Source organism: Sinocyclocheilus anshuiensis, unplaced genomic scaffold, assembly GCF_001515605.1.
Source record: "Sinocyclocheilus anshuiensis isolate Anshui unplaced genomic scaffold, SAMN03320099.WGS_v1.1 scaffold298, whole genome shotgun sequence".
In the NCBI taxonomy this organism is placed as follows: Eukaryota; Metazoa; Chordata; class Actinopteri; order Cypriniformes; family Cyprinidae; genus Sinocyclocheilus; species Sinocyclocheilus anshuiensis.
The window spans coordinates 142,541-154,773 of NW_015547640.1; the positions used below are offsets into that span (position 1 = coordinate 142,541).

The window sequence follows — 12,233 nt, forward strand, 5'->3', positions numbered from 1 at the left end:
TATAGTTATCGTTCTTGGTGTGAACGGGGCTTTAGTCTGACGTATTGTCAGTTGATTTGGTTCATAATACGTCAGACTAACTGAAATAAGCCTGGCTTATTTGGTAAACTTGTTAAACAGACGATATCGTTCACTGGTGTGTACACTAATATCGTTATAGTTATCGTTCTTGGTGTGAACAGGGCTTTAGTCTGACGTATTGTCAGTTGATTTGGTTCATAATAAGTCAGACTAACTGAAATAAGCCTGGCTTATTTGGTAAACTTGTTTTATGAAACAGGCCCCAGATGCACATTTAATAAACAAATAAATCAATCTAATGAGAAAAGCCACATTTAAGCCACTGCCCAAAGTTACTGATATTAAAGGCTTCTGCTGAAAGGCCTGAAACTAGTTTTGTAGTCAAATATAAATTTGATTACAAATATATTCACAATACTAAAATTTCACACAATGCTTTTAGATTGCCGAGTTGTAGTGGATGATGACGTCAAGGGGATCAACAACTAAAATTATGTGAATTTTAAGTATCCAAAAGTATTAAGAAAAAAGAATAATAAAAAAACAATACATTTAAAATAAAGATTTTTTAAAATGATAAAAATCAAATACAAACATGGTAACAATAACTTATTTTATGTAGAAAAGAAACTAAAAGGTGAATAAATAAGAATAAATAGAGTACAAAATGACAAAAAAAATTATAATAAAGAAAACTGGACATGCAGTAGTATTTTTTTTTTTTTTAGAAAATAAAATGGCAAATAAATAAGTCTAGAATAAAACTGACAAACAATCAATGAAACAAACAAGTAAATAAAAACCTGGACATGCAGTAGTATTTTATCTGGGGGGGGGAAAGTCTAGAATAAATAGAATACAAAATGACAACAACTAAACACAAAAAAAAATAAATAAAAAAATGAATTGGACATGCAAAAAATGCAAGTAATAGACATTTTTAGAGACGAAAAATCAGAGAGGGAATCATAATTTGATTTAGACGTCTCTGTGATGTAGATAAACCACTGTGATGATGATAATATATTTCATAAATGCATGTACGGATGTTTTGATGATGATGATGAAGAGCAGTGTTATTGATTGATTAGATACTACGTCACATGTCATGTGTGCTGCTGTGATGTAAACGCACCTCGCAGGCCGGGATTGTCATCTTTAGATCTGATGTTTCGTATTTTCACTCGTTTTCCGCTCAGTGTGGACAACACGAGTCTCTGTCTGAAGCAGCTGCAGCCCTCAAACTCCATGATGTGAGGAACACACGTGTTTCTACAGCGAGCTGGACCCAGCCAACGGGAGCCCGCGAGGGACAAACCAACAAACGCGAAGGAGAAAAGATGACGGTACATCTGATGACCACTAGATGGCGACAAAGTCCAACTTTCTCAGCTTGGACACCTTAGAATGGAGATGATGAACTGTAGAAAAGGCATTTTAAATGATTTCAATCTATGCTTTTTTATCATGCTAAACAGACTTTATAATCAAATGAAAATGTGAATGTATATTAAAATTTTAAAAAGTTTAAATATTACAAATTGGAAAGATATAAAATATATAAAAACTATTAAATATATATACATTTATTACAAATATTAAATGTATTAAAATGCATGTTTCCAATTTAATATTTAGTGATTAAATAAATATCTGTGTCATGAATATTGATACTAGATTATTTATTTGTTTACTGGGATTTGATCGCATTTATTTGTGAACAGTGTTGGGGAGTAACTAGTTACATGTAACGGAATTACGTAATCTAATTACAAAATAAATCTAACTGTAATCAGTTACAGTTACTGAGAAAAAAAATTAAATTACAGTTACTTAAGAAAATGTTAACTATTATAAAAGGGGGTTACATTTGAGATTTGATTGATTTCTTTTCCAAATTGCATTGACTGCTCTAAGATATGAGACACCAATGTTTTAGGAGTTTAGGACACAGACACATGCTTATTCGATTACTTTTTATTTCCAATTTGGGTTAATGCATATGCTTTATTTTTTAAGATTAACTGATTTTTCCAAGGCATTGTTAGATGCCTGTGTTTCCTGACATAACAAAGAATTGATAAAAAAAAAAAAAGTAAATAGCTATTAATTATATAATTATAATATAAATATTATTCTTGTTATGATTCAAAATCTGTATTTAACCTCAGAATGATCTCAAACTAAAAAGAGGTGCTAAAGTCGGATTTTGTGGTGGTTGTGCTTTAAAATTAAATTATTATAAATTAATCTAATGTGAGGAAGGATTCTGAAAGTCTGACAGTAATCAGTGTTGAGTACTAGGCTACTGTAAGGTTAACCCTGCCTGCTTTAAATGTTTCAAAATGATTAACAGTTAAAAACATTAGAAATTTAGTAAAGTAATCATTGTAAAAAATAAAAAGTTGAGAAAACTCAAAAATCTGCTGAAGCTGGTTGCCTTAAACTTTTAAGTTTTCTCAACTTTTTATTTTTTTACAGTGCAGTTGGGAACATTCACGCATAATTTAAATACATAATCACATGAAACCAGATTTTAAAAAACGCAGCATCACAGTTGTCTGAACCAATGAGCATTAAGCTGTGTCTTCAGTCAGTCGTTTCCCATCATGCTTTTGGTCAGCGCAGTCGGTGGAGAGCAACTGCACAATCCGACACAGCCGCCTCGCCGTCGCCAGAGTTTTTTTGGCACACATCAGCATGTCATCAGAGCAAGTCGGACATAACTCGGACACTTTTCTAACCGGCATGCATCTCGCAGTGATCACCGGTGATCGGTTCTGCACAGATTTTGCTCATCTCAAACAAGCCTATTGTTTTATTATAGGGAGATAAGAGGGTCTGTATTACGTACTATTGGAGAAAGCGTAACGGCTAACTTTGATCACGTGTCCCTTAATAACCAATCACATTACAGCCTTGACGTCATTGAATTTCAGTCAGAGTTGTGCGACACTCAATCACCGTTTACGGATCCCATAGGAATGCATGAGAAGTGCCGTAAGCTGAATCACACCTGTCGCAAAAAGTCAGGGACTTCTCTAATAAAACAGCATTTTTTTTCGTGGTAAACTCTAAAAATAGTTACATCCAAAAGTATTGTTTAGTGTAAAACATGTTGAAGATTCGCAGATAGGCTGTCGATTCATTTAATAATAAGCCGTTTCCTCTAAAAAGCTGTTTATTCAGCGTATGAAGCCTCTCCTCCATTGACATCCATTAAAAAAAAACGGCCTCTGGTCTCCTTTCCCACGCATTGCCAGACCGGAAGCGTTAGCTTTAGCTAGGGCTGTGCAAAAAATCGAATGCGATTTTCATGCGCATCTCGTCAGTAAAGCCGCTCCTGTGATTAGTAGTAAATCTCCAGCACGTGCTTTCAGATGGAGTGGCATTTATTACACAGAGCCGTAGTTCACTGATAAGCTACACAAAATCGCATGAATCGCCTGCGATTTTGTGTAGCTTGTCAGTGAACTAACGGCTAATGGTTGCAGGCTTGCCTTCTAGTGGCTTTGCAGCAGCGTCGATCAAAGTCGGACAAATTTTCTAACCAGAATGCATTGCTTTGTCAAGCGGCAGCCGATCTTTGTGGCGCCGCATGAAGTCTTCTTCTTCTTCTTCTTTTAAATTGAATGGCGGTTGGCAAACCAACTTAAATGGTGCATTCCCGCCACCTACTGGATAGGAGTGTGGAGCGCGTAATGATTGGAAGTTTGAGAACTATAGCCAAAAACAAAAACCCCTGTTATATTTCTTTTAATTTTCTCAACTGAAACATCAGTTGGGATCCCTGTTATCACACCTCTAACCCAATTCTTCTCTTCTGGGATTGAGCATACAACTTTATGTCCGATCAGTGATTTTATTCCCAGGGCCGTTTTTTGTTGTCTAGTGTCTCTGCAGAACAACATCAATTTGCCATCTCTCAATGTCTTGATACTTTCAATCGTCCCTAAAATTTATTTAAGTGTTTTTGTTAGTTTCAAAGGGTTAATAACATTAACAGGCTCATTAGCAAACTTCAGCAATACCCTATATTCCTCTTTCCTCCTTCTTGCCTGGTGATTTCCCTTTTCACTGTCCGTTTCTGAGATTTGTCCCCAACTTTTCTTTCTTTTTCGAGTTTCTACCACTTTCCATTCATTACTTGCATTGCCTCCACTATCCGCATCCGCATCCTCCATTTCCGGATCGCTTCCGGAATCTACACCACTTCCTACCATCAGCGCTCCAGTCACAATCCAGCTGTCGCCAACCGCAAAACAACTACCACATGCACCTCGTGTCCGCCGCATGAAGTCGAACAAGCCTTGTGTGTTATGTTCTGGTTGGTTACTTGGTTCATCCTCATTGGTTGACTTAGTCATGTGTCTTGTTTCTCATTGGTTGGTTCTTGTCATGTGACCCTTTTGTTTGGTATATATAGCCCTCATGTAGCCTTTGTTTCTTGTCGTGTTTTGATGTTGTAACCTGCTGTCGGTGAGTCTAGTTTGTTCATACCAAATCAAGTCTGTTTGAGTCTACACTCTTAAAAATAAAGGTGCTTCAAAAGGTTCTTCACAGCGATGCCATAGAAGAACCATTTTTGGGTCTACAAAGAACCATTCAGTCAAAGGTTCTTTAAAGAACCATCTCTTTCTTATCTTTTTATAATCTGAAGAACATTTTTTTCACCACAAAGAACCTTTTGTGAAACAGAAAGGTTCTTCAGATGTTGAAGGTTCTTTATGGAACCATTTAGACAAAAAGGTTCTTCTATGGCATCGTGAAGCACCTTTGTTTTTAAGAGTGTAATCTGTTCATGCCAAATCAAGTCTATTCAAGTCAAGTCAAATCTTTGTGTTTTGGATCTCACTTAGTCAAATAAACACTGCACTTGGGTTCATCACTACACTCGCCTCAGTGGACTATTCATTACTATATATATATATATATTTATATATTTATTTATATATATTTAATATATAAGTATATAAATACTTTATTTTAATTAAAACATTTTTTTTTTAAATAGTGGCAGGGGCCCAAGCACCACAGCAGCCTGCAAGTGTAAGTGAGATGATAACATTAGTAATGCGCTATTTTAAGTGAGGGTCCTGGAAAGACTCATTGGAGAGAGAACGTAGTAGCCCTGCAGAAATAACTCCGTCGTAATGTGCAGAAATAACATTACCCAGTCAGCATATGAGTAAGCCCCCTCTGAAAATTGGCAAATTCAGCAATTACATGTTAGCTGCGTCCCAAATGACGCACTTATACACTATGTACATATGCACTATGTACTCAATCATGTAGTTTATGAATTATATATGGTTATTCTGTCATTCATAATCAGAGTGAATGATTCCCTCCCCCTTCACTATGTAATTAAAGCTGCCACAGTTGAGTGCATGAAGCGTCCAACATTCCACACTTCATTTTTTCGGGTATTTAAAATGCACTTTTTCTTTTTGGAATTTTCAGTGTGAATGCACTACTCGCACTATTTATACTACAGAACGTCATAGAATAGTGCATAAGTACGTGATTTGGGACACACCTGTTGTGTTGCAAAAATGAGTACACCCTCCTGAAAGTTACAGAATAAAACTACATAAAAATATTCTGGTGCAATTTAAAGGCAAGTTTTTATCAACATGTGAGCCAAAACATTTTTAAAAAGTGTAAAAATATGGCAGAAGTAACACGAAAACTCAAAATCAAATGAGAAGCTCCCAGAAATAATCAGGCCTCCACTTTAAGCTTTCATTTCATGATGGGTGATGTAAGATTTACCATGAACCAGAGTCCACCAAATGAACAAGATTCTCAACTAAGTCAGTGATGAGTCATAAAAACCAATCAACTGTCTTCCCTTTTATCTGCAACAATGAAAACTGATCAAAGAAGTCCCTCCATTGTTCCCAAAACATAATGCTTCTGTGGAACCAAATGGCCAAGCAAGACTTTGTGACAATCGCACACAAAATGTACGGCTATAACAGGAAAGAGGAGACATGTGATAGTGATCCCAAGACCAGAATTAGCATGAGAAAAACCTTGTGACACTTTCTTGTCCCCAGGGCATCTTCCCTGCCCCCCCTTTTGAGCATTCCAAGGTATCTTCCATTGCCTCAAGAAAGACCTAGTTGAACTCACTCTTATGATTGGAATATGCAACCGTCTTTAAAGTGATACCAGTAAGCCATACTATCTCTATGTTTGAGTTTTATATGTATCATGTATGTTTTATGTAACCTCTGAAGTTGTGTGTGTGTGTGTGTGTGTGTTTAGATTAGTTGTGTGTAGTAGAGTAGTGTTTGATTTTACCGACAAGTGCCTTGCTTTTGTTTCCAAGTTATTGCCTTAAACTGTCAGAAAATGCCACTCTCTCCTCATTCCCTGCATTGCTGGATGTTGTTTCAACATGACAATCACTATATTCATTCTACCAAAGGTGAAAGTATTTTCAAGTATTTCACCCAGTCTCTTGAGTTTGGGGGATTTTGTAGAGACAAGTTGTGCAACAATCCCCATTAAAATCCAGGGAGTTTAAATAGGTTTAAACAAAATTGGCTGATTTAAGTATTTTACAGATGCAATGTCTTTTATAAATTTTTCTGCATTTGTAGAATGTCTAACAAATAGCAATTTTGCCATCTTTCCGTGAATTGTATTAATGATCATTAAGAAAAAATAAATCTTTTGGATTTGTGGGGATGCACCCATTTATGCTGACTCTGTATAAACATAATATATCTTACTAAAGGAAACAAGACAAACGAATGAACACATTTTAAACATTTATGGACTTTAATTTGTAGCAAATAAATACAAAAATATCAAAAGCTGGATGTTACAGAATGTTGCTAGATGCAACAAAATGTGTTGCACATCACTGAGATACTATGATAGTTTTAACCATTTTAAATGTATATATTCGATTTTAAGTTTAGTTAAACTTTTAGGAATTGTGCATGGTTTTGTCATTTTTATTAGGTACTGCTTTTTAATGTCCATTTTTTTTATTTCAGTTTTAATTTGGTATTTTGGTACATCCAGTTAAACTAAATTAAAATGAGAAATTTCAAAGACTAAATTAAAATGTTGACTTTGAACCAGCTGAAATAGAATAAGTTATAAAAGAAATGAGAATCATACTTTTGAAAATATTAAATTATATTTCAGTCAACATTTGAATTCTAACATTTTATTTCATGCAATTTTATATATATAATTTTTCAAAAATCATGTTTTTTTTATTATGTTATGTTTGTATTGTGTTAGTTAGCTGTATTTTTTAGTTATTTTTTAACCTAATCAAAATAACCCAACTGCAGTTTGATTGAGATTAATTTGAATGCAATGAAAACACTTGGTTTTTGAAAATTGTTAAAAACGGAGTTATCTGTTTTTGCAAATGAACTCTTCATACATACATGCATACTGTGTGTGTGTGTGTGTGTGTGTGTGTGTGTGTGAGAGTGTGTGTGTGTGAGAGTGTGTGTGTGTGTGAGAGTGTGTGTGTGTTATTTATCTAACAACCCTGCCTCGGATTCATGAAAATCTCCTAATTAAGAAGTTCTAAATTTCTATTCAGCTTGCACATTCATGGATGAAATCTTGCAAACCTGTGCAACAATTCACAGCAAGTCACCACACCAAGCATTTTTTTTTTTTTCTTCTTGGTGGTTTTCTGTTTTTCTGTTGTCTGAAGTCCATGTTAATCATCTCCACCCCTCCTAATGATCCAGAGCCTATAAAAGAGCATCTTCTGCCTGATCCGAGAGAAAACAGCAGCTGAGTTGTTGTTGGTGAATCTCAGGAATTTACCAGACTAATCAAGAACAGTGAGTATATGTGTTAACTTTTACAACAGGCAATTAAAAACGTTTAATGTCACTATAAATAATGACAATAATAGTATGAATGAACTGAACTCTAACTAAAACTTTGCCAATACCAATGACCTGCAAACTAAAGACTATATACACTGTGGCTAATAATTGACATTTCTGACCCTGGATCACAAAACCAGTCATAAGGGTAAATTTTTCGAAACTATAAATAATGACAATAATAGTATGAATGAACTGAACTCTAACTAAAACTTTGCCAATACCAATGACCTGCAAACTAAAGACTATATACACTGTGGCTAATAATTGACATTTCTGACCCTGGATCACAAAACCAGTCATAAGGGTAAATTTTTCGAAATTGAGATTTCTACATCATTTGAAAGTTAAATAAATAAGCTTTCCATTGATGTATGGTTTGTTAGGATCGGACAATATTTGGTCGAGATACAACTATTTGAAAATCTGGAATCTGAGGGTGCAAAAAAATCTAAATATTGAGAAAATCATCTTTAAAGTTGTCCAAATGAAGTTCTTAGCAATGCATATTACTAATCAAAAAGTAAGTTTTGATATATTTACGGTAGGAAATTTACAAAATATCTTCATGGAACATGATCTTTACTTAATATCCTAATGATTTTTGTCATAAAAGAAAAATGGATAATTTTGACCCATACAATGTATTGTTGGCTATTGCTACAAATATACCCCAGCGACTTAAGACTGCTTTTGTGCTCCAGGCTCACATTTGAGGAATGACTTTTCCTGAGTTTATCAAAAGATTTTCCCTAATAGGTTTCAAATTTATTTGAACTTGAATGTTGACTCTTGTTTTACAGATGAGTGCATCCAAACTCCAGGAAAGGTTTGTAATCCTGCTCCGATTCCTAATTATATACAAGTACTGTTCTGCATTATTTACACAATTAATGTCTGTTACAAACTGGATCATTTTGTGAACAACTGCAAAATAAACATAAGAGTTACTTGTATTCAAATGTAAAATAAAACGTATATTAAATAGCACAAGGCCAAGAATGGAGGGCTGTCTTTTTATTCAAAACATCCCAATGGTAATGGACTAATCATTTAAAGAAATTAAATAAAGGATTTCAAAGGATTTGGGATAATAAAGAAAAAGGAAGATAAACAGTCAACGTTTTTTTTATAAAGTAATCAATTTGAGCTGTTTTTAAAATATGCATACATTTAATTTTGTTTACATGTTGAGAACTCAAAATGTAAAATTGTTCTTGTCTCGTCACATTCAATAATGAATTACATGAATCACGTAAACAATATTAAACGTTTATTTTACCTTGCTCTCTTTCACCGTAGTAGTATGAGATGTTAAATTCAGCACTGGTCTGTCTGTTTGTCTGTTTTTGTGGCCAATGCAGCGGTGAAGTGAGAATTGCACACGCTCTACATACAAAAGAGGAGGAGTTTGTAGTCAAAAGGAGAGAAATTGTTTTTCAAAGCCTGCAGAAACACGAGATACGCTGCAGTCAGGTCAGACACCTTATACTTCATTTATCTATCTACCTGGCCATTCTTTCTTGAAATGACCTACAAATGCATGTTTGCACAATCAGACTGTGTGCATTTCAGAATAAAGTGCCACACATTGCATTATTAAGTTCTGGAGGAGGACAAAGAGCCATGGTGGGTTTGCTGGGATCCCTGGTTCAGCTTGATAAAGCGGGTCTTCTGGACTGCATCCTTTATCTGAGCGGAGTCTCTGGATCCACCTGGTACGAACCCTGAGAAACAACAAACACACAGAGATTCAATTGAGTTGAATGTCAAAAATGAGAGCAGTATGTGCTTCTCTGAAGGTGCATGGCCTCCTTATACCAAGAACCAGACTGGTCCACCAAACTAGAGACCGTGAAAGACAATATCATCAAGAGACTCAGCGGACCAGGAGTCAGCTGGGGAGACGCATTTGCCAAACTAAAGAAATATTACAATGGGAAAGACTTCTTCAGCTTGACTGACCTCTGGGCAGCGATCGTCGTCACAACATACATGAAAGAGGTCTGTAAATATTCATACTACAACCCTGCATGATTTATGGTAATCACATTCAGGGATATTTGTAATAAATTTGATCATGTGATGCCAAGGAACTTGAGAAATATATGAACACTTACTGTAAAATTCTTCAGAATTGTATAGGAAACATACATGCAGTGGGGTCCACATTGATAGAAAGAGATTTATTAACTGGGAAACCCCGCCCCATCATTTTAGAATTTAAAACAAACAAATTTGTGACAACAACAGGCTGAATGAACAATATTCAGCTTGTTACATCTACTTGCCACAAAAGTAAACAACTGATCACAAAATATTTATGTGAGTAGAAATATAGTAGCATCTGAGATAACATCTGAGAGAAAAACAAAACAAAACAGTTCATAGCAAGCAAGTGGTTTGGAAGCAAGACGAACTAACAATTTTAAACAAGACAAACATTTTAAGGGATAATGTAGGTGTGGGATATTCTGTGCGCAGTTGGATGGTTGGAACTCAGCATGATTAATATGATCAATCATGCTGAATTTACAAGGTTATGTATTTGTACAATAATGTTTAATGTACTCACTGGTTATACGCATTCAAGAGAAATGCATAACCTCAGTTGTTTTAATCAATCTAAAATTTTTAGTCTGTCATTACAAATATCTTAAAAGAAAAGCCTTTCATACATTCTATTTTAATTTGTCTCAGGACACCGTTACACAAAAACAATTGAGTGTGGCCATGAATCCTACATGAAAGCTAAAAAAGATTACTTTATTAAACTATTTTTAACAGTAATATTGAACTTTACACATATTTTACACATACTTAACATCTTAACACATCTGTATCAGTAAGATTTTAATGTCATCCCAAACCGTTAGACGCATCAGCTTGGGGGTGATAAGATGGGCTTATCGATTATTTTATTATTTCTTCTATCAATTATTTGATCAAATCTTACTAAAATAAAACTATAAAGACCCATTTGTTTTTTATTGTAATAAAATAAAACATTATAGTGCGAAAATAAATGTTGCATTTAAACATCATGGTTAATAATACCATTTTTAAAATGAGAAAGAAAGTCTAATCTGTTGTAAAGATGAGACATTTGTTGCACCTTGTTTAAGACATTCTTTTGTTGTAAACAACCTTACAACAGCTAATTTTGTCTATTTTAGGTCTAATTCATAAAGAAAAATCTCTGTAAGCGCCCTTGCATTCATCAGAGGATCATTTTCCAACTTCTATTCCTCATCATGGTTTAGGTGTGAAAGATCTAAAAGTCTACAACTTATTTGTTAAAACAAAGGTTACATCATTGTTTAATCATACTGTTTTCCATCATCATGTAGATTTTGCGTGCATGCTTGTGTTTGCATGTATGATTGTGTTTGAGTTTGCGTTTGCTTGTTTGTTTTAGTTTGCTTGTTTGTGTTTTAGTTTGCATGTATGTTTGTGTTTGCGTTTGCATGTGTGTTTGCGTTTGCGTTTGCATGTGTGTTTGCGTTTGCTTGCATGTGTGTTTGCGTTATGTTTGCGTTTGCATGTATGTTCGTGTTTTGCATGCATGAGTGTTTGTGTGAGTGTTTGTGTTTGTATACGTGCTTGTGTTGAGGTTTGAAAAATCTAGGAGTGAATATAAAGAAATAACAAATGAAACCAAAATGAAACAAGATTTTTCCAACAGCATAGACTGGTTTGTTAAAACTATCACCTTCGTCCCTATTTATTTAAGTTTGTTGTTATCGACTTCTTCTTGCATGTGTGTTTGCGTTTGCTTGCATGTGTGTTTGCGTTATGTTTGCGTTTTGCATGCATGAGTGTTTGTGTGAGTGTTTGTGTTTGTATACGTGCTTGTGTTGAGGTTTGAAAAATCTAGGAGTGAATATAAAGAAATAACAAATGAAACCAAAATGAAACAAGATTTTTCCAACAGCATAGACTGGTTTGTTAAAACTATCACCTTCGTCCCTATTTATTTAAGTTTGTTGTTATCGACTTCTTCTTTATCTATCTAATCTCATCCTGAACATCAATTAGAAGCCACATTCACCAGATCCACATTATTAACATTCCTGTTTTTCTTAGAGAAAAAACAAATTTTCTTCCTAAACTTTACCTAAAAATCCACCAGATGCCCCCTACGTGAATTGTCCAGATGTGTGTCGTTAAAAAGTTTCAATACACATCGTTTGACCACTCACTGAACTTTAGCCTGAACTTTTGGCAAAGTTCACCAGGATACACACGCAGGTGCATACCATTCAATTCAATTTCAATTCAAGTTTATTTGTATAGCGCTTTTCACGATACAAATCGTTGCAAAGCAACTTTACA

At 34.7% G+C, this 12,233-nt stretch overlaps 2 protein-coding genes across 4 annotated transcripts in view; one reads left to right on the forward strand and one right to left on the reverse strand.

Moving 5' to 3' along the window:
- The window catches only part of LOC107701854 (RNA 3'-terminal phosphate cyclase-like protein), a 15,884-nt gene extending 14,469 nt beyond the window's left edge, over nt 1–1,415 (reverse strand). Inside the window, exon 1 of the mRNA XM_016503993.1 lies at nt 1,157–1,415. Within this exon, the coding sequence (XP_016359479.1) occupies nt 1,157–1,373 (217 nt within the window). The 5' untranslated portion in view covers nt 1,374–1,415. The remainder of the gene's footprint in view (nt 1–1,156) is intronic.
- A 3,065-nt stretch (nt 1,416–4,480) lies between these two features.
- LOC107701850 (cytosolic phospholipase A2 gamma) overlaps nt 4,481–12,233 on the forward strand; it is a 17,449-nt gene continuing 9,696 nt past the window's right edge. The window contains exons 1-7 of one of the 3 annotated variants that reach the window (XM_016503981.1): nt 4,481–4,500; nt 6,084–6,200; nt 7,755–7,850; nt 8,702–8,727; nt 9,263–9,374; nt 9,474–9,616; nt 9,701–9,902. In XM_016503981.1, the coding sequence (XP_016359467.1) occupies nt 8,702–8,727; nt 9,263–9,374; nt 9,474–9,616; nt 9,701–9,902 (483 nt within the window). In that variant the 5' untranslated portion in view covers nt 4,481–4,500; nt 6,084–6,200; nt 7,755–7,850. Of the gene's footprint in view, nt 4,501–5,038; nt 5,071–6,083; nt 6,201–7,754; nt 7,851–8,701; nt 8,728–9,262; nt 9,375–9,473; nt 9,617–9,700; nt 9,903–12,233 lie in introns of those variants that run through there. The other 2 variants (XM_016503982.1, XM_016503983.1) reach the window with 2 other exon arrangements.